This window comes from Gymnoscopelus microlampas, assembly GCF_963454915.1.
Source record: "Gymnoscopelus microlampas genome assembly, chromosome: 8".
Classification (NCBI taxonomy): Eukaryota; Metazoa; Chordata; class Actinopteri; order Myctophiformes; family Myctophidae; genus Gymnoscopelus; species Gymnoscopelus microlampas.
This window is the reverse complement of record NC_139945.1, coordinates 28,392,922-28,414,670: the sequence shown is the minus strand read 5'-3', so window position 1 is coordinate 28,414,670 and position 21,749 is coordinate 28,392,922. Positions and strand designations below refer to the sequence as shown.

At 43.0% G+C, this 21,749-nt stretch overlaps 1 protein-coding gene across 1 annotated transcript; it reads left to right on the top strand.

Annotated features, from left to right (window-relative positions):
• Positions 1-332: 332 nt before the first annotated feature.
• Positions 333-8,050, top strand: smtla (somatolactin alpha; the record flags this gene model as incomplete). Its single annotated transcript, XM_084064625.1, has 5 exons — positions 333-348; positions 1,171-1,364; positions 3,495-3,608; positions 6,526-6,705; positions 7,853-8,050. The coding sequence occupies 5 exons, from the start codon at positions 333-335 to the stop codon at positions 8,048-8,050; spliced, it is 702 nt and encodes a 233-aa protein (XP_083920751.1).
• Positions 8,051-21,749: the final 13,699 nt, after the last annotated feature.

The following is a 21,749-nucleotide window of genomic DNA, read 5'->3' as shown; positions in this document are numbered from 1 at the left end:
CATGTGAACATTTTGAAAGGTCAGTAAAAAATAACACTGGGACTGAAACAATAATATTTTGATGCCTGTATTACCTACATATTGTTATAAATGTCCTTTAAGCGGCCAGTCCACCACTTCCGCCTTCAATCCAAGGTAAGACACACAGTAACATCAGGAATCATGCATAACAATGAAGAAATAAGAGATGGCTGACTTATAAGCGGTACCTCTCACAAAGCCTACGCAAGGCAACCCTTGCTGACCTTTTGTTTCATTCATTGCCTTGGTCAGACTGTATAAAAGAACTCTGGAGATGTTGAGGTGCAGAGAGGAAGACCTGTCCTGACAGAATGCAAACCATCACAGGTATTAAAACTAAGGGAGATCAAATAGATGTCATAGGAGATATAACGTAGGCAATCATATTGATTAGGATATGTTATGATAGTTGACTTAAGCATTTGGAGGAATATAATGACTTTAATCAATTTAATTATCATGTCATTATTTGTCTAACTGTTCCATAATGTCTGTCTACTGCAGGTACGTCTGTATGTTATATCGTTGCTAACGGGTGGAAAGTTTTCCTTTTTTCCTTATTATCTAAAAAAAAAAAACATTCTAAAATAGTGCAAATAGCAAATCTTTTTTTTTAAATATATTTTTGGTATGGCTTATTTTCTGCCTTTATTTATGCATAGGAACAGTAGACTGACAGGAAATGGGGAGAGAGATGGAGGGTTGACACGCAGCAAAGGTCGTCAAGCTAGGGAGTCGAACCCGCGACATGCTGTCAGGCTGGATTACCAGCCTAGGTGCCCAGACGATTACGGCAACCGTCCGGGCCGCAAATTAGCAGATCTACAAGCTTAGAACATGTCACATCGTGACATGTTGTGAGCTTGTAGATCTGCTGTTTTCACTACTTTTGTGCGACACTCTTGCATGATAGGGCATTGCTTTACAAAGATTTTTGGAGATACAAGGTTTCTGCCCGACAGCAACATGTTTTAAATTGCTTGTGTGCGTGCGTGTGTGATGTGCGCACCACGTGGGTGTGCGCGTGCGTGCGTGTGTGCGTGCGTCCGTGCGAGCACCTGTGGGTCTGTGTTTGTTGTTCATGCTTGTGTGTGTGTTTGTGTGTGTGTGTGTGCATGCTTGCCGTGCCGTGCTTTGCTGTGTGTTCAGTCCTGCAGCAGGTGTGTGTGTGGGCCGTGCTCCTCTGGCCCTGTGCACTCACCGCCGGCGTCCTGGCGGACTGCAAGGACGAGCAGGGCAGCTTCACCCGCTGCCCCTCCATCTCCCAGGAGAAGCTCCTGGACCGAGTCATCCAGCACGCCGAGCTCATCTACCGCGTGTCGGAGGAGTCCTGCTCTCTGTTTGTGAGTGTCATCCATCCAAACATCACCCCCCTAACCCCTTGGAGTTGACGCTACTGTAACATGGCATGATCCATAAAGAAAGTGCACGTTATACAAGCATATAAGTAGGTGGCCCTCAGGGAGAAACATAAACTGTTTTCTTCCTCATTTAGCTGCACATAGGTTAGTATGAAACGACTTTCATTCGTGCCTGGAAAGAGAGGATATCACCTCAAACGCAATCTAATTTTGTAAAGATCCATAAGCTACTGGCGGGGGGGGGGGGGGTTGGCACGGGGGTGGGGGTATTTTTTATCTAATGCCATAGGGCATGAGGGATGGTCTGTTTTTATAAAATGTGAAATCAGCAGTTGAGAAAGCAGTGCCGTAAAAAAAGAGTCTGCCCTGAGGCAACGGTTGTACTGACAGCAGTGCACAATTTTATACTTGATTTCTGGTGAAACTGTCTAATGTGTGATATCACTTTTTTTATTATATGGGGCTAATAATATGAGTTGCCTCTATGAATCAGTTTGACTAATAATCCGATGAGCACCGCACATTCTGTAGTGTTCAGCGAAATGTTTTATAATACATCGATGCCAAAAAGGGAATAAGCAAACAGAAATCAAGAGAGCACAGTGTGGCAGTATTCTCAACTCTGTTAATTGGCTCTTGTTAATTAGTCACACACATGTTGTTGCTGTCAGAGAGAATTTTTTATGTTTTTTTCCCCCATAAATTAGTGTCCTACTTTGTCATATGACGGTGTTGCACAAAAGCAGTGAAAATAGCCTACTTCTAATCTACGAGCGCATCGTGAGCCTGTAGATCCTCAATTTATTTTGGAAAATTAATCTAAAGTTTCTGCATTTTTGAAAATGTTCACCTATAATGAATGACATGCCCGAAATAGTGACACTAGGTTGAAAGTAGTCAACTCTGTATGTGGGTTTTATAAATATTTAACGAGTGAAAAGCAGTAACAAGAGCTTTGTTACTAATAGCTTCTAATAGCTATTGCACTGGATCCACTGGAACACAGGTTAATTTTCTCATTTCCATTTCCGATTTTTTACATTTCCAAACCTTGTTAAAGGTTTCAGCCCGTCAGTGACGATATTGATCCTCTTCAACTATATAGCTCTGGTCCATAGCGTTAGGAGTTCTCCTTAACGCTATGGTACTTTCGATCCTTTCCCCTCACACCCAGCAAAGCTTCTCGACTTTGATAAAAATATAAAATACACTTTCGCTACTCACCAAAACAAAGACTGAAATATTTTCTTTACAGTCCAAAAAGAATATTTTAGACGTGAGGTGGGGCGCTCAGAGTGTTCCCACTACGTAGAGAAGGCTTTCAACTCCATAAAACAGTCTATGTTTTGGTGAGTATAGCAAAAGTGTATTTGTTATTTTGACTAAAGACGAGAGGTTGCGCAGCCTGTGGTGCGAGCGCAAAAGCTCGAAAGTCCCATAGCGTTAAGGAGAACTCCTTCTAACGCTATGGACAAGAGCTACATCAACTACAGAGTACAGCAGGTTGTGCTGCCGTGCTAACAGAACGACTCCATGTTAGCCCTTTGTGTCAGAGAGCAGACCTGACCAAAAGGAACCGACAGCGTGTCAGTTCCTTTTTGTCATTTGCACTCGATTCCTTGACACGATCAGAGTTCTCACTGACTGGCTTTAAAGTAATCTTCCCATCTCTCCTGGGAGAAAGAAATTATTTATTCAAGGAACAGATGACAATGGAATTGTGTTTTACGAGCATGATGATAGATAGACCACTGCTATGGCTCTGGGAGACCAGGTTTTAGCATCTGCCTGTGTCGAGTCTCTCCCGTCTCACTCGGCGTCTGGAGACCCGACGTTGCCCTTTGAAAGGAGGCTATGCAGGGCTCGTTACTGAGGAGGAGACGCTGTGGGAGGCCTAACAGAATGATGAACAAAAAGTAGTATACCACAAACTGCCGAGCGTGCATGGCAGCTTACTGACAGACAGCTCTCAAGTGGCCAAGGTTTTCACAGCACAAGTTGTGTTTTTTTCCTGACGTGTACTTTGGCTTCTTCTTTGGCATGCGTGTGCGCGCGCGTGTGTGCGTGTGCACATGTGCGCGCGCACGTCTGTGTGTGTGTGTGTGTGTGTAGGAGGAATTGTTTGTCCCATTCCCCATGCGAGCCCAGAGGAACCAGGCTGCTTATGTGTGCATCACTAAAGCCCTCCCCGTGCCCAGCTCCAAGAATGAAGTCCAGCAGATCTCTGTAAGAACACATGGGAACGCACACGCATGCATGCGTGTGTGCGCACTCACGCTCACACTCATGCACACAAGCACTCACGTACAGTGGTGGGAAAAGTACTCAATACTGCAATGTAGAAGTACTCCTTTACAAGTAAAAGTCCGGAATTCAAAATTGACTTGAGTAAAAGTACACAAGTATTGGTATAAAAATGTACTTAAAGTACCAAAAGTAAAAGTACTGAAATGTTTGGAAATAGCGATGCGACGCGTTGTGAGCTTGTAGATCGGCTATTTTTAAATAGCCTAGGTATAAAATAGAGCTAAAGTGGTTAATGTATGTTTTATAATGTAATAATTTATATCTGCAAAGTAACTAGTAACTAAAGTTTTCAAATAATTGTAGTGGAGTAAAAGTACAATATTTGCCTCTGAGATGTAGTGGCGTAGAAGTAAACGTACAGAACATTTTAAATACTCCAGAAAAGTAAAAAATCCTCAAAATACCTTAAAATACCTCAGCACTTGAGTAACTCCTCAGTGCTCACGTATACACGTACATTCACATGCGGATATGATTGTATATAGTATATAAAAGCCAGGGAGAACACTGTGTGTGTGTGTGTGTGTGTGTGTGTGTGTGTGTGTGTGTGTGTGTGTGTGTGTGTGTGTGTGTGTGTGTGCGTGTGCGTGTGCGTGCGTGTGCGTGTGCGTGTGCGTGCACACGCGCAATTAAGTCAACATTTGTTTGCATGCATTTCTCTGCCCACCAAGTCACCATGCAGCAGCACGGGTGCTAAGCGCCCAAGCTTTGTTTTTGCAATAATGGTCACTTAGTGTATGAGGCCTCCTATTCCCAGCCTCCAAGTCCCATCCCTTGTTAGCGGCAGAATAGCGGATGGTTTACGCCAATTACACTAAAAAAGGTCTCTGAATCTCATGAATACATATGTGACTCTGCAATTTATGATATTTATAAGCGTTGGCCTCTAGTCTAGTGCTGGGTCAGGTTTGGCCCTTGTCCAGTGGGATATACCCTGCCGGGCTAAAGGTTAGCCTGATCAGCAAACTGGAAACTACACAGCACTTAGCTAAAGGCCAAAGGAAGATGATTTGGCTGCATGTGAACTATAATTTAGATAATGAGAAGTTCTATAATTATAACCCTTCAACCCACAAATGCCAAGTGTAATGGCAGAGGTAATTACTTGAAGACGTTTTAGCAATCTTGAAACTGCTAGCTTGAACATTATTATCATCTGTCTGACGTTGGCTCATGCTGTAAATGAGGAACTCTGCAATCAAATATACTACATGTTCCTCACTTTGGCTCGGCATTACATTTTATTACTTTGATGAAATTATTGCCTATTTTTGTGATCCTGCAGTCATTTTTATGATGGTGATTGGTACTTGCTCTCCATTCTGCACTGCTTAGGAGCGTTTGAGCACATTCACAGACTTTGCTCAACGTGGCGTGCACACACACACACACACACACACACACACACACACACACACACACACACACACACACACACACACACACACACACACACACACACACACACACACACACACACACACACACACACTGACAAGCACTTGGAATGTAGGAGTTGAGGCATTCAATTTAGTTTGACTCGGTTCCACAGATAAATATTGTGAAAATAGCCTATCTACAAGCTTGTAGATCGGCTATTTTCACGATTTTATATTTTTCGAGAATAATGTTTGACCAGTTTTTATAGTATAGTTTGTTGATTACTTCTGATGCAGTAATGGTCTTTTTTTTATTTTTAGGTTAAAGGTAGGGTAAGTGATATTTTTTGGTTAAAACAAAAAGTATTTTGTTAAAAGGTTAAAATACTATATTCTGATAGTAATCATTGCTATAGAGTGTTTTTTCAGTAACAGATGTCTCCCTGTCTCTCCAGCTCTTTAATAAACAGAAAATATTTTTTTCGGTAGATGTCAAAATCTCAGCCAATCAGGTGAAAGTACCCATTTTTAAGCTTAATTTGTATAGTGTTCCAGTTCCAATTTTGTCTGCTCATTTCTTAGTGTCATCACTTCCAATTTCACTTGTTTAATCTGTATCCTGATTGAGTTCTCTATCCTGGTTGGATAAAATTGGAAATGAAACTGAAACTGAAACGAAAATGCATTTTCTGTTTTATAAAGAGGTGGAGAGACAAGGAGACTCCTAATACTGAACAAACACTCTATAGCAATGAGTGCTATCAGAATATAGAGCTATTTGACTCTTATTTTAACCAACGCAAATCGCTTACCCTACCTTTAACAAGATCTTACCCACCGGTTATAATATTTGCGTCAATTCTATCCATTACTAATGGGAAGATATGCCCACTTGATAACCCTGGATGATGTAAGTGCTTTTATACCCACTCTCACTCTACCTTTCCTCCTACAGCCAAGCTTTGCTTTATTGCATGTAGGCATACATTATAAATAGCTCAGTGGGTTAGTTACATCAGATCTGTGTAATTGGGGCGCGCGCTGTGCAGTGGTGTAAAGTTACCAAGTACATTTACTCAAGTACTGTACTTAAGTAACATTTTGAGGTATTTTTTACTTTACTGGAGTATTTCCAATTTTCAATACTTTTGCTTCTACTCCGCTACATCTCAGAGGCAAATATTGTACTTTTAGTTCCTATATAATTATTTGAAAACTTTAGTTATTAGTTACTTTGTAGGTTTTGATTATTTGTACAAAACATACATTACCCACTTCAGCCGTATATTTACATTTCGGCCATTTGAAAATAGGCGATCTACAAGCTCACAATGCAGCTAAATTTTGAATCCTGGACTTTTACTTGTAACAGAGTATTCCTACATTGCAGTATTGATACTTTTACTTTAAGTAAAGAATGCGAGTACTTTTTCCACCACTGGCGCTGTGCTGTGCAGGACAAGTGGCTGCTCCACTCGGTGCTGATGCTGGTCCAGTCATGGCTCGAGCCCCTGGTGTACCTGCAGACCACGCTGGACCGCTACGACAACGCCCCGGACATGCTGCTTAACAAGACCAAGTGGGTGTCGGAGAAGCTCCTCAGTCTGGAGCAAGGCGTGGTGGTCCTGATCCGCAAGGTAAAGGTCCAAAGGTCAAGTCAGTCCTGTAGACCATTGGTTCTCAAAGTGGGGTCCAGGGGGGTCCCCAGCTAAATGATGTATAGTTACAGGAACCAAATGGACCCTTATGGGTCTGTAACCAGAGAGTGTTCAAATGGAATTTAGTTTAAGTTCCATTTGTACACTCTCAGAGTTAAATAAACATTGATTTTATGATATAAATTGGGGTCCCAGAGACAGAAATGCCATTAAATGGGGGGTCCGTAGAGTAATGCATGTCAAACTGAAGGGTCCTTGAAATTAAAAGGGTTGAGAATCACTGCTAGAGCCGTAAAAATATTCTCTTATGGGGGGTCCCTGGCATAGCTTTTCAAAGGGGGGTCCGCGGGCTAATAAGTGTCAATTTGGGGGTCCTTGACATGAAAAGACTTGAGAAACACTGCTGTAGATCATCAAGTCCTCTAATCTGGGTTTACAGTAAATATATAATTGAGAATCTTTGTACTTTGGGGGATTTTTCTTTTCTTTTTGTTTTTAGTTTTCATACCAGGGAATCAGTGTGGAAAGCATTACTAACTAATTGATTCTTCTCTCTTATCGAGTAAATTGATTAGCCCGATTAACCACTTAAGGCCTATTTTATGAAAACGTTTGGACAATTGCCTTCCATGGAACATTTATGCTACGGTATTTTTGAAAAGAAAAATGTATAAACATGCTCTACATAAATAAAACTATGCTCTAGGGTCGTCCTTATATGGCGAGTACAATCTACCACTATATAAGGCTGAGTCGATGGTGGATAAGTGAGTTCAGAGATCTAATATTGTAACTTATAAGAAAGGAGTTGATCCATTCTAACCACAGGTAACTGGCCTTACAGCCCATCTACCAAACCACCTGACTCAATACCGGCATCGATTACTCGAGCCCCCACGCAGACTGCGAAGACTCCCATGAGGATACCGTTCTGACCGACGGCGCTTTGAGCATTCTGCTACCATTCTGCTACAAAAACTAGTTCGCCCCAACAAGTTTAATCAACCGTTGCAGCCCTATAGTGAATATCTAATTTTGGATGAGTGTAACACTGTGAGAAACTAAGCTCAGAGTTACCATAAATATCCCATATGTGCTCCAATACCATCCATGTGTGTACCTATAGATGCTGGACGAGGGCACGTTGACCATGAGCTCCAACCAGCGCGGCACGTTCCAGTATGACCTGCAGCCAGACATGCTGGAGTCCGTCCTCAGGGACTACACCTCGCTCATCTGCTTCAAGAAGGACGCACACAAGATGGAGACCTTCCTCAAGCTTCTAAAATGTCGGCAGACCGATGTCTACAATTGTGCTTTGTAGACGTCTTTAACTCTGCATGAAACAATGAGACGGAGAAAGCAGCGCAGTTCTTTTTTTTTGCTGTTTTATTTTGTTCTTTTTCTAAATAATGCAGCATTCGGTGTCAGGCTAATTTCCCTGTTCAGTGACCCCAGACTTTTTTAGCTGCGATATATAACCATCGTGCCTCAGGCTCATTCGACCTTGCTTGCAGTACTAGAACACTCTTTATTGATTGTTTTTCAAACACCTTCACAGCACTAAGTAGGTATGATAGACCCTGTTTCCACGGTATACTGTATTTTACCGTTTCCTTAACTTGCTATTTTTATTTTGAACCTGGCAATGGTAATCCAGGGCATACTCCCAGAGGATTATTTGCATGTTGCTCTGTCAAAGAAAAGAGATCTGCATATTCTCTCGCATTGATTTCCATTTTCTTTTGTTCTTAACTGGAGTTTGCATTCCTTGCCAACTCTTGCAGGGGTTTTTTATTATTCGTTTTGGCCCCTGGAGGATTCAGTAAGAAGCCCCTTTTATCAGAGAAGCCGGTTCCACCTCTGTATTAGTGAAATGAAACACTTTGTGTTGGCAGATCGGAGTCAAACCGAGAGCACATTCTACTGGAAGTTATTCCGAAAAAAAAACACGTGTGCATGTGTGTGCGTGCGTGCATGACCATGGGTACATGCGTGCACGGCACAGGCACGCACATGTGATTGCTGCTGTAGAGAGAGAGAAAGAACTGGATAATGGCTGTGGTAACCTTTTCAGTATTTTAGATGTGATTACAGCCATGCTGGGGATGGATGGCTCATGCGGAGATATACAAAATCAAAAATACAAAATCAAAAATGTGCATCTAATTTGGGTGAGTAATTACTTAAGCGACACTTTAATGTTTTTTTTTTATTTGTCTTTTTTTTTTTGCTATTTGTCATACAATGAATGTATATACTCTAGGGCCCCTTAAACTCTACAGTATATACTTTGTTGACACTGTCCATAGCTGCAGTATACGTTTTCCCAGCCTTTTTACCTTAGGGGGACGAAAAAGAAAGAACATACTGTAGGCCATAGACAGTGACGGTGACGCTCTCATACTGTATAACACACGTAATCCAAGTTTTAAACCCTGACTTGTTGTTCTATTCCAGTGGTGTAAAGTACCTACAGATGTGCCATTTCAAAACTTCAAATGTCCTGCCATCGCCAAGACAGTACATTTTCAGGGGATTCCCAGGGCAATAAGAGGGACAAAGAAGGGCATTTAAAATGCTGAATTATTTTGATGATCACTGCTTTTATGATGCTAATTAATTTGAGCAACTGGTCAAGGACCTCTTCAAATCACCTTTCGCCTCATAATGAGTCTGACACCTTCTTCAACACACATTCTTTTGTTCTCATGTATATGGATGTCTGTTGAAGGGAAAAACGGGGGTGTGTAGTGACAACTTCTTTTCAGGGGCAAAACAGTGCATTTTTAAGGGCAGAAAAGGGAGGAAAAAATGCATTTTCAGGGCACTTTCAGGGAAAGAACAGTAACGTGTGAAGTTTTGAAGTGGCACATCTGTAAGTACATTTACTCAAGTACTGTACAGATCTGCTATTTTCAAAAAAAAAAAAATCCGGACTTTTACTTGTAACAAAGTATTTCTCCATCACAGTATTGATACTTTTACTCAAGTAAACGTGAGTACTTTTTCCACCACTGTTAAATTTCTACAAGCTCACAATGCAATTGTATTATGCTGGCTTTGAAGTCTTTGGAGGCTGCTTGAATAAAGCGAGACATTGAAAAGAATAGGAAATGTTTTGACTGGAATTTGTTATGTTGGTGCTGCATTTTTATTGATTACGTGCGTGCGTGCGTGTGTGTGTGTGTGTGTGTGTGCTTGCACGTGTGCGAGGGGGTGTGTGGGAGAGAGAGAGAGAGAGAGAGAGAGAGAGAGAGAGAGAGAGAGAGAGAGAGAGAGAGCGATTAGAACGATCAAGCGCAGTTCTAGCAACCTGTCCCATGGAACATGACCTCAATTTATAACCCCAAAACACAAGAGGGCAGTAGTGTTCTGTGGTCAAGGTCAACTTAATGATTGCAACCTACAAGCAGTGCTGTGCTTAATATCATCATGGTATCCAGCTATAGCCTTTGTAGAGCCACATTAAGGAAAGATGCACAGAAGTGCCGTTGTTCAGTGAAACTTTTTAATTTAGACTCTTTATTTTCATCACATGATGAGGGTATACAAGCATTAAAATGTCCTCTGACTCTGCCCAAGTCAACTGTTTATACTGTTGAGCAGAGACTTAATTACTCAAATGCTGTCTAAGGACACATGAAGACACATGCTTGCACTTCAACCAGGTTATGTGTCTCATACTACAACACCACTGCCTATACTGCAGGGATGCTGTGTAATATAGGAGTGTGGAAACCTGCAGCAGTGCAAACAGCACTTCCAGTGTAATAGAAATGGAATTGGCTGGCGTCATTGCTTTTGTCCTGTTTACATCCTTCTGCCCGCAGAGAGAGACAAGCGAAACAATGAAGCCGGTTTGCTGCTACATTATACGCAGCAATTTCTTTGTCCCTTCTGATCTAAAGTTCCCCTGATTTATCTTTTCTCTATCTTTTTTGAGTCAGCGTCCTCTGCTTTTCCAATCAAGAACTGCATCCCATGCATGTTCTCCCCGTGTCTCCTAGGGTAGTTAATACCCTCACAAAAACATGTAGTATTCCTGGTCGCTATACCACCTCCCTGACAGTCAGGGCGCCTGATGGAGGGGAAAGGAACTGGTTGGAATAACGTGTTCCTTCCACGCGCTACGTCCAACTTGGGAAACTACCCCCTGTCAGGGGACAAGAAGGTCAGTTGGCTCTCATGCATTGAATGAGGCATGAGCTCGGCCCTGGCCTCCCTAGGCTGGTGGGGGGAGTGTAGCACCCAGGATCACTTAGAAAATTGGCACCGGGTGAAAAAACAGGGTTACAAAATCGTGGGATAAATGTAAAAAAAAAAAAAAAGAACTGCATCCCAGTCAGTGTTACCAGTTGGGAATTGTTAAATTGCCATACCGGAAGCTTAAAAGTATAGAGTTTTAAAGAAAACTATCGTACATAGCCAAAAGCAGATACAGGTGTAAAATGTAATTTCACAAAAATAGCGTATTGCACCCCTACCAATGCATTGTGTGGAACCAGCCAAGCAGACACAAGATAAAACTCTCCCGTGGGTAAAAGAAATGCCAAGCAGCAGTGGCTCAGAGCAGAGTTAGTGTCGAAGTGTCCTTGTGCAGGACGCTGAATCCCTAATTGCTCCCGATGAGCAGGTTGGTGCCTTGCATGTTTTCCTTCCGCCATCGGTATGTGAATGGGTGAATTTCCGACATGTCGCCTTTCCGACGTTAACGAACCCTATACCTAACCCTCACCCTAACCCTAACCGCACGCGGAAGCCAGTAGTCAGAGTGGCGAGATGTCGGCATGGAAGACGGTTACCGGTTACTGTACTTGCACGATGTACAATTAATAAGAAACGCATTATGACCCAATACTATTCAGCTCGCAATTTACTTCCGGATGGTCCGTTTTAACAGCCAATCATCATCATCTGCGACAACAACTGAGAACCTTCTTTGACGTTGCCACATCCGTCAAACGGGAAAGAAACAAGTGCTGCCGTGGTCTATGGAAACGAGCCCAAAAGCGTGCCCAAATAAGCCAAAATTTGCTTATACAAAATGCAGTGGTTGTGGGCTTGTGTGTCTTGTGGAGAACTATTTGTAGCTCCACAGCAACTAACGTAATGGCAGGTCCGCCCAGTGCAACGCACGTTTAGGCTGCATTGTGGCTAATAGTCATTTCAGATAATTTCGGTCCTATTAGGGAAGAGTCAGTGAGAGGTGGATAAACGAGGTAAAATGTGTCAAATGAGTCTGGCTGATAAATGAACACATGACGTCAGTGGGAGAGGAGATATTGTGTGTTTTGGACAAACAGCAGTGTGGTGCTGATGTTTGTTGTCTAAAGCAGCTTAATGTCAGAGTGTTTGTGTTGGAGCGCCTCAGTGCGGCTGCAGAGTTCATGTACAATCTCAATATACAGTATAGACTAGGCAGAATTTCAGAAAATGTGCTTGTATAAAATGCTGAAGGCATTTCGTGTTTATTTTTGGTATACAACATTTCTAGGGGTATTAAGGGGTGCTGAATCCAAATCTGCTGTATACCCAGCGCAAAAATGTCAATTAAGGCCTCAAAATTGAGAAATTCAACATGGCCGCCAGCGCCAGGACCTCTTTCCAAAAAAACAGGTGCTAAACCCACATTCTTTATTCTACTGACATGAAACTTTGCACAGAACATCTGCACTTGGGGTGGGGGTGCAACCATGAGAGTAACAGGGTGTTTTTGACTGTCTAACTGTAATCTTTGTATAGGCGAGGATACAAAAATGACATTTCTTCAGTGTTTGCAGGAATACTACAGCAATTTGGTAATAATTGTACAGTGTTGGACACCAACATTGGAATCCCCCAAGTCTTAGCTTTCTTCAGGTACCAAGTTTATGCCAGTAGCCCTTATAAGTCTGGATATATAAGCATTTTAGTGTAAGCATGCTGTTTTAGGAGAATTTTCAAAAGATAAATGGTGGGGCTTATAGTAGGGTCCGAAAGTGAGGTTCTGTGACCATCCTTTGGCAAGTACGTTTTGACGATTGATTTGACCTCTATGGACCCTTTAGAAAAGATTTAGCCCCCAGGTCCCTCCCAAAAATCCCGGCATTTTTTGCTAGACAGCCAAATTCAAAATGGCGCCCGGCGCCATCTCTAAAAATTAACTTTTGATCTGAATGACCTAGAATCATGTATGAAGGCACTTTTCCATACAAGTCAACCATGAGGATTCCAATTCTGACACAATTTTAATAAATCAATAAATCTGAGGGAAAATGTAATACCATACATTATTTATGACTGCAGCCATATTGACAACATATAAATTAAAGCTCAAACTGACCAAATGTGTTCATATTACTTAAAAAGCAGACTTTTTGCCATAACAGTCAGCTGTCACTGTAAAAGTCATAGTAAAACTCATTTTCGCGTGGCGTCCATCTTGGAAATATGCAAATGAAAGGTCCAGACACACCCAATCATAAAGATAAGTATTCCATTGAGTTTCTCATGCTCTGAAACCATGAAATAGACACCAAGTTTTTATTTCTAGCCCATCTGGTTCAAAAGTTATTGCCAAAGCTATTTTCTGATAATATTGAGGCGGCCATATTGGATTTCCAGCAGCAAGGTGACCGGGTTGTCCATATAGGTTGTGATCCTACTGGGTCATAGATATTATTTCTGGTGGCCAACCTTTTATGGCAGGGCAAATGCAGCATACCCCCCTTTGCCCCCTGGGTATAAGTTTTTACTGTACTGGATGTCGGCCATCTTGAATTTCGGAGTCAAAACGAGGTCTTACAATTAAAATTGTGTCAGAATTGGAATCCTCATGGTTGACTTGTATGGAAAAGTGCCTTCATACATGATTCTAGGTCATTCAGATCAAAAGTTAATTTTTAGAGATGGCGCCGGGCGCCATTTTGAATTTGGCTGTCTAGCAAAAAATGCCGGGATTTTTGGGAGGGACCTGGGGGCTAAATCTTTTCTAAAGGGTCCATAGAGGTCAAATCAATCGTCAAAACGTACTTGCCAAAGGATGGTCACAGAACCTCACTTTCGGACCCTACTAATACAAAGATTACAGTTAGACAGTCAAAAACACCCTGTTACTCTCATGGTTGCACCCCAGCTATATTCCTACTTTCTTCCCCCATAAGTGCAGATGTTCTGTGCAAAGTTTCATGTCAGTAGAATAAAGAATGTGGGTTTAGCACCTGTTTTTTTGGAAAGAGGTCCTGGCGCTGGCGGCCATGTTGAATTTCTCAATTTTGAGGCCTTAATTGACATTTTTGCGCTGGGTATACAGCAGATGTGGATTCAGCACCCCTTAATACCCCTAGAAATGTTGTATACCAAAAATAAACACGAAATGCCTTCGGGGTTATGCTTCTCTGAAAATTGACCCTGTCTAGTAGTAGGCTATGTGCATTTGACAAGGTTCCTGTTGTGTCTGACATCAGTGCATGTTGATCTCCGTACATGTGCATTTGACTCTGTATATGTGCATTTGAAGGGGTATACATATGCATCTGACTCCATTATGTGCATTCGACTCCATATATTATGTTCATTTGACTCCATGTGCATTTGGCGGGGGCCCCAACTAACCCACCCACCCATTATGCAATTTTGATATAGGATTGATCGTACTATAGTACCCTAGGTGGAGTTTGGCGAAAGGGCCTCTCTGTGTGGAGTTTGCATGTTCTCCCCGTGTCCCCTAGGGTACCCTCCCAAAACACATGCTGTAGGTCTCTATACTGCCTCCCCCTGGCCAGCCGGAGCGCCTGATGGAGGGGAAACGCGTTAGATAAGAAGCGGCCTGCTCACTCCTCATGCATTGAAGGAGGCATGAGCTCTGTTCGGGGCTCTCCCCAGGCTGGCAGAGGGAGAGTAGCGCCCAGGATTACAAGCTTAAGAGGGTAAAATAATCACACAAATGTGTTATTGTACTAAAACCGATCCCAGTAAATTCCTCAGTGTTGATTTATCCATGTGTAACTGAGTCAAGAGTGCAGTACACATTTAACCAAATTCATTTGGTCACATTTGTACACTGTCTGCGCTAAATGAACACTGAGGATTTTACAGTGCACTCACTGTGCACCACCTCCACCCCCACCCTGTATCAGGAGATGTAAATCAGCTCGTGTGGTTGCTACGGTGAATCGGGTGTCAGTGCGGTGAGTGTGTGAGTGTGTGTGTGTGTGTGTGTGTGTGTGTGTGTGTGTGTGTGTGTGTGTGTGTGTGTGTGTGTGTGTGTGTGTGTCGGTGGGGGCAGGATGTGGTATAAGGGGCCTAGTGTCAGCAATGTCAGGTTCAGCTTCCTGTGGTCCTAATCATTTCAGTATGGCTGGCACTGGGCCGATCAGGTTGCCTCCGCTCCGCCCCTGTTACGCTCTGCTCCGCGTGCAAGAGCCAACGGCGTCCGACCCGGCCGGCCCCCTCATACCACCGCAACCCCCAGATCTTTACCTTACCCGACACTGACTCACCTAAAAACCACTCACCCTCCTCCACCTCGTCCCCAAGGGCTGAGGCCTCCAACCATTAAAGATCTGTTGTTAAGCGGCTATACGGGACGGCGGCAGCAGGGAAGGAAAGAGGAGAGAGGCGTAGTCAGAGGGAGGGAGAGAGGGACAGAGGGAGGGAGAGAGAGAAACGAGGGGTATGTAGAGAGAGGAATGGTGGTTTGGTTGGGGCGGGAGCCTGGATGATTTCACAGTCTAACTATTATAACCTGGGGTAAGGAAATCTAGACAGCTGGGATGCAGAAGTGGAACGGAGCAGGGTGGAGAAAGGGTGGGGGTGTGGGGGGGGGGGGGATCCGGGGGGATCAGGGGGTGGGCTAATAAAGGAGCCAAAAGATTTGAGAGAAAATGGATGGAGGAGGCAGAGAGATCAACGGTTTTGCCTTTTCTGTGGATGCAGGTCGATCTGCAGGTTTACGTGTTGTTTAGAATACAGGGGTCCTCAACCTGTGGGGCCAGGGCCATGAGGATACTGCAAGTGGGCCCCCGAATATTTTGGCAAAACACTAAGATTTTTATGGTAATATAACATAAATATATAACTAATACCAGAATAATAATGTAAAAAAAATAAGTCATGCCTATTTTTGTTTAAAACCTGAAGTTTTTATTGTGATACAGATAATTAGGAACGCAGACGACATTCGTTCCATTGACCCAAGCCATAAGTCATTTTCTTTGGTTAAGATAAGTGTTAAATAGCTCTATATTCTGATAGAACTCATTGCTATAGAGTATTTGTTCAGTAACAGGAGTCTCCATGTCTCGCCAACGCTTTATTAAACAGGATACCAATTTTATCCAATGAGGATAGAGAACTCAGTCTGGATACAGATTAAACATGTGGAATTGGAAGTGATGACACTATAATAAATGAGCAGACAACATTGGAACTGGATCACTATTAAAAATGAAGCTGATAAATGAGTACTCTCTCCTGATTGGCTGATATTGTTTCACCTACTTGAGAATGCATTTTCTGTTTATTAAAAAGATGGAGAGACAGGAAGACCCATGCTACTAAACAAACACTCTATAGCAATGATTACTATCAGATGATTACTATCAATGATTATATTGTGCTTTAACCTTTTATTAAAATAAACATGCCCTGAAAATGCACGCGGCCCACTTATCTGACCACTCAACACGGCTGAGTAAAGTGGTCATATGGGTGGGCCGCGAACGCTTTCAAGAGTGTCTGGGCCCTGATCTAGAAAAGGTTGGAAAACCACTGGATTAGATCCTATTTAATGAGATGTAAATATGCAACAAGGAGATGTGAGGGACAGACACGCACAGACACAGAGACGGAAAAACAGAGGTATGATATGAGAAGGAGGTAATGGCTGGGAGTGGAGCACATTCTGGTTGGAAGTGGCTTAGATCACAACAGAACACAGACTGCTTGAAGGCAGGTACAAATAGCTGGAGCAGCTAGGCTATGGATGGCGTGCTGGCTGATATGAAACCATGTCTTCAAGCCCCCCTGACTGACTCCACTGGCTCCCACGCGGTTTTCTTTCATATCGTGGCTCAAAACACAGACGGCTTGGAAAGGGCTCGAAACACACGCAAACACACAAACACAAACACACACACACACACACACACACACACACGCACACACGCATGCACGCGTGCACACACGCGCATGCACATGCACATGCACACACACACACACACAATCGCTCTCAGTGAAAGCGGCAGTGTAACATTTCTGTTCTGTGCCCTTTGCCTCCCTTTTGACTGTGCCTTAATGACATCTAGGCTGTGGCAACAACTTGTCATTTGAAGGGTTTGGGGCGTTTGTTTGTAGAGCGGGGGAGAGAGGGGGAGAGGGGGGAGGGGAGCGGACTATGGCGTGGTGGTGGTGGTGGGCTCTCTCACTTGCACCTCAACTTTTGACAGCCAGAACTGCTGCCTTTTTGTTATGTTTTGCCTTTCTTCTACAAAACCACTTCTATCACGCCACTGCAGGCCAGAGGGAATTTGTCTCTGCCCGTGAAAGAATGACAGAGGGTTTCAAATGCAACACCCCCCCCCCCCCCCAACAGACCCCCCTCCCCTCCCCCCCACACCACCTCTAAAGCCCAGAGCTCAAGACCTTTCGGAGCTGCAGCATACCCGAGCTGTCAGTGGCTGTGGCTGTGCGTGTGCATGTGCGCCTGTGTGTTCGTGCCTGTGTACTTGCATACATGCATAATATGCACGCTATGCTGTGTGTTTTAAGCAAGCGTGCAAGCAAGTCCTTGCATGCGTGCATAACATAATATGCATGTTTCTATATATGAGTAAATCATCTTCTTCAGCTTCATCGTGTGCCTTTCTCTGTGTGCATGCTAACTCCTCCTCCTCCTCTGGGGGCTTCCCTCGAAGGTTATATGTAGAGACGTGTCACCGGAGTCGGGGTCGAGAGGTCAATGTGGGAGCCGGGCCCCTTTCTAACTGTTCCAATGTGTTAGAAGATGTCACACAGAGTCCGTTGTAACAGGAAGATAATGTTTCATTGTTGTTAATGTAATGGTGGCGGCAGGCATGTGAGTTAGGCATGAAGGAAGTGGAAACTGTGAAACCCAAGGACCCAAAATAGTCTTTCTATAGAGAAATATAAATGAGTCAATCAATCATACATACAGGGTAAAATCATATCAGTGTTCATTTATTCATTTGCAACTCAGAGAGTTACTAGTGTCACTTGGTTACATGTTTTACACACTCAGGGTGAAATGAACAGTGAGGATTTTACTGTGTATACTGTAACTGACCCCACTCCACTGTGTTTGCATGCTTCTACTTCATAGACGTTGGGAGCTTGTAGATCAGCTATTTTTGGAAAAGATATTTGGTGTAGACAGAACAAAGCAGTCCAAGTAAAGGACAGAGACAACTCGGGTCCAGTTTAGTCTAGAGTGGTTACAACCTGTATTATAATATATGTATTATATACATAGTGGCTCAGGTGGCAGTGGCTCAGGGTTATTAGAGTGACCGGTAGAGCGGCTGGATGGGAGACGCGAAGTTCCCAGTTCAATCCCGGGTTCCCCGAGAGTTAGTGTCGAAGTGTCCTTGAGCAAGACACTGAACCCCTAATTGCTCCCGATGAGCAGGTTGGTGCCTTGCATGGTTTCCTCTGCCATCGGTGTATGAATGTGTGTGTGAATGGCTGAATGTATGCACAATCTATAAAGCGCTTTGGATAAAAGTGCAACATAAATGCACCATTTACCATGTATATGAGCTGTTTGAACTTGTAAGTGTGTGTCATCTCTCGCGTGTCTTTTCGTTTTGAAATGAGGGATGATTCCTTATTTCAAGGGACAGCTGGCAACCCCGGTCAACAAAGTATATTTGTAGCAGTCATGGCTCAGAGCCTCTGCCTGATGACCTAAAGCCTAATACCTCCCCTGGCCGAGGGGGGGGGCGGGGATTCCCCTTTAGGCTAGCGGTTAAGATGTTGGCTTTCCACGCGGGAGACCCACCGGTTTGAATCCTGGGCGTTACATATAGCCTCTAGGGCTTAAGTTGTTAATGTAATACTGTTGTCTCTGACAGACAGCCACCAGCGCTGGTTCTATTACGTAACGTAGCATATGGTAGGCACGCCCAAAAGGGACAGATACCTCGACATGACGCTTTCCCTTAATAGCAGTTAGGGCTTGTTTTGGTGCTGACCAAACAACCTCTACGGGGCATCCTACCTGTTTTCGCGGCGGCGAAGCGCTGTGAACGGTGGAATTTACGGCACTAGGAAATGAGGCAATTACCCAGGAGGCCTCGGGGAAGCGGGGTAACGGGCTCTGAACTCAGCAGGGAATGGACCATCAATCGTTCCCCCCCAACGCGACGTCCTCCACCACAGTTCCACGTACGGTACCACAGAGATCTGTTGTCCCGCAGAGCATTCCTACGCTGTGAGGAAAAAGATGTTTTTTGTTGTAAATAAAGTCTTTGGTTGAAATGTTAAAATGTTCCTCTCTTAACCCATTCAATCCGGGGGACACATCTCGTGTCATTTTAGATTTCTTTGGCTATTCAAAAATAGCAGATCTACAAGCTCATAGCCGCGCTATGAGCTCGTAGATCTGCTATTTTTGAAAAATCTTGAAAATGTGTGCAAATATTTGAATATATGTATTTTTTTAAAGGGACATTTTGTTACTCAAATCTTTGCTTCTGGGGGGTCCCTGGAACAAAACATTTTGAAATGGGGGTACGCGGCCAAATAGTATACCGTATGTATACTATGTATTTGGAAAATACATATCATTTTGGGGGCCCTTGACATGTCTGTGTTTGTCTGTTTGTTTTCAAGGAGCTATAATGAAACCGCTGGGCCGATCAACACTTTATATATATATTTTTGATATTAAACTAAAATGTTATAATGGAAGTCAACGGAGGCTCGGATCAGGCAGACACCATGCACATTTTGGAAACGACTGACGTCATCATTCTGACGTCTTTGATAATGCCAGAATAAATAATAAAAGTAGAACGCGTGTGCCTACATTGTAATTCACCTACATTGTAACACAATGCCTCGCTACAAATCGACAGTGGTGTAAAGTATCTAAGAACATTAACTCAAGTACTGTACTTAAGTACTATTTTGAGGTACTTTTTCTTTACTGGAGTATTTCCAATTGGCTATACTTTTACTTCTACTCCACTACATTTCAGAGGCAAATATTGTACTTTTACTCCACTACAATTATTTGAAAACATTAGTTACTAGTGACTTTGCAGATTGAAATGATTACATTATAAAACATACGTGAACCACTTCAGCCCTATTTTATACCTAGGCTATTTGAAAATAGCGATCTACTTTTTTTGTTTTAATTTTTATCCCGCGATTTTTGTAACCCATTTTTTTTCACCCAGTGCCAATTTCCTAAGTGATCCTGGGCGCTACACCAGCCCTACACCAGCACTACACTAGTCGCCCACAGCTAGCGATCTACAAGCTCACAACGCATCGCATCGCAACGCGTTGTGAGCTTGTAAGTAAAAATGATGTTGTTCCTGGGAGCCACGCCACAGCCATACGCCAACACCCCATCTTGGTTTTGTTTATTTGTTTTTTTAATCCTTAGGATTAAAAAGAGATTTGGCATCGAGGGGAAAATGAGGGGGACTAGTATAGTCTCCTGGGGGACTACAGTCAACAAAGTATACAGGATTTAAGTGTTCAAGCATAGAGCTTTTAAGCAGTACATTATTCAGTATTATTAAATACAATGTACAACTCTGGGTCTGAATACCAGACAAGTGAAACAGATTGATGTATTACAATTTATGTGGTCAACACATATGTTTTTTTAAAGTGATTAGAATGTAATAATCAATATATGATTAGATATAGCGTGTGCATGCCATGGTGCCTATAATGATCCCCAGTGTCCTTATTCTGGGGTGAACATTCGTCAGTTGTACGTCTGGCAAAGGCTTGACAATCAAGCAAAGGTAGGCTGATTTAAAAGTCTGTTCAGGCTTCAACTACACGGAAGGTTAAATCAGTCAAATCTCACAGTTCCTGCTTTTCAAGCAAAGGAGATGCTGTCGTATCCACTCAGCCTTCCAGCGGATATAATGAAAAGGAAAAAAAAAATAAAAACAAAACTGAGCACTGTATCTGAAACAACTGCTGTGCATGGAACAAACGCGCTCACTTAGGGAAAGAAAAACGAAGAGGGGCCAACAGATGCCAAAAGAAGCTGAGCTTAAATCAATGCAATTTCCTCCCTTCACGTCTATGGCCAGAAGGTCCTTGGAGTTTTCCAGCTCTTTTCCTCCCTTTTTTTCCCAGCTCTCTCATGTGAGTTATACTGTAAATTGTGATGCACGTGGAGGGCCTGAGGTAGAAGGTAAGCAGAGCGGTGACTTGGTGAGGAGAGTGTGTATGTGTGTGTGTATATATATATATATATATATATATATATATATATATATATATATATATATATACATAATGTATACTGTATGTCTGGCTGGCTACTTCTGCCTGTGTTTTTCTTAGATTAGGACATAGGCATTCACTTCAGGAAGCACCCTCATAACTTCAAATATAATAATTTCCTTTTTGAAAACACGCCGGGGATTATCCCTGAGTATTTGGCTTTCATTTATCTGTTTTTTATTCCCAAAAGAAAGGAAAGGATTGGGGGAAAAATGGAGGAAGCTCACGGATAGTAAGGAGCTGGACCTCTGGCCCGTGAGCCTAAATGAGTTTTGATAGGTGTGGTGAATTCAGCTTTGGCTCAGGGATAATGATTTGCTGCCTCTCTCTAGCTCCAGCAATGCAGCAGTTCACTTGCATTTTTATTAACCACACAAACCCTATAGCATTCCAATTCTGGGGCGAACATTCTGCAAAAACAGTAGATCTACCAAATCTACTTATTTTGGTGAAGAGATTTGGTTTAGAGGGGGAAAAAGGAGGGGCCCGGCCTAGCCTAGCCCTTCCATTTTCAAGTTTAAATAGGTAAAAAGTACCCTTTA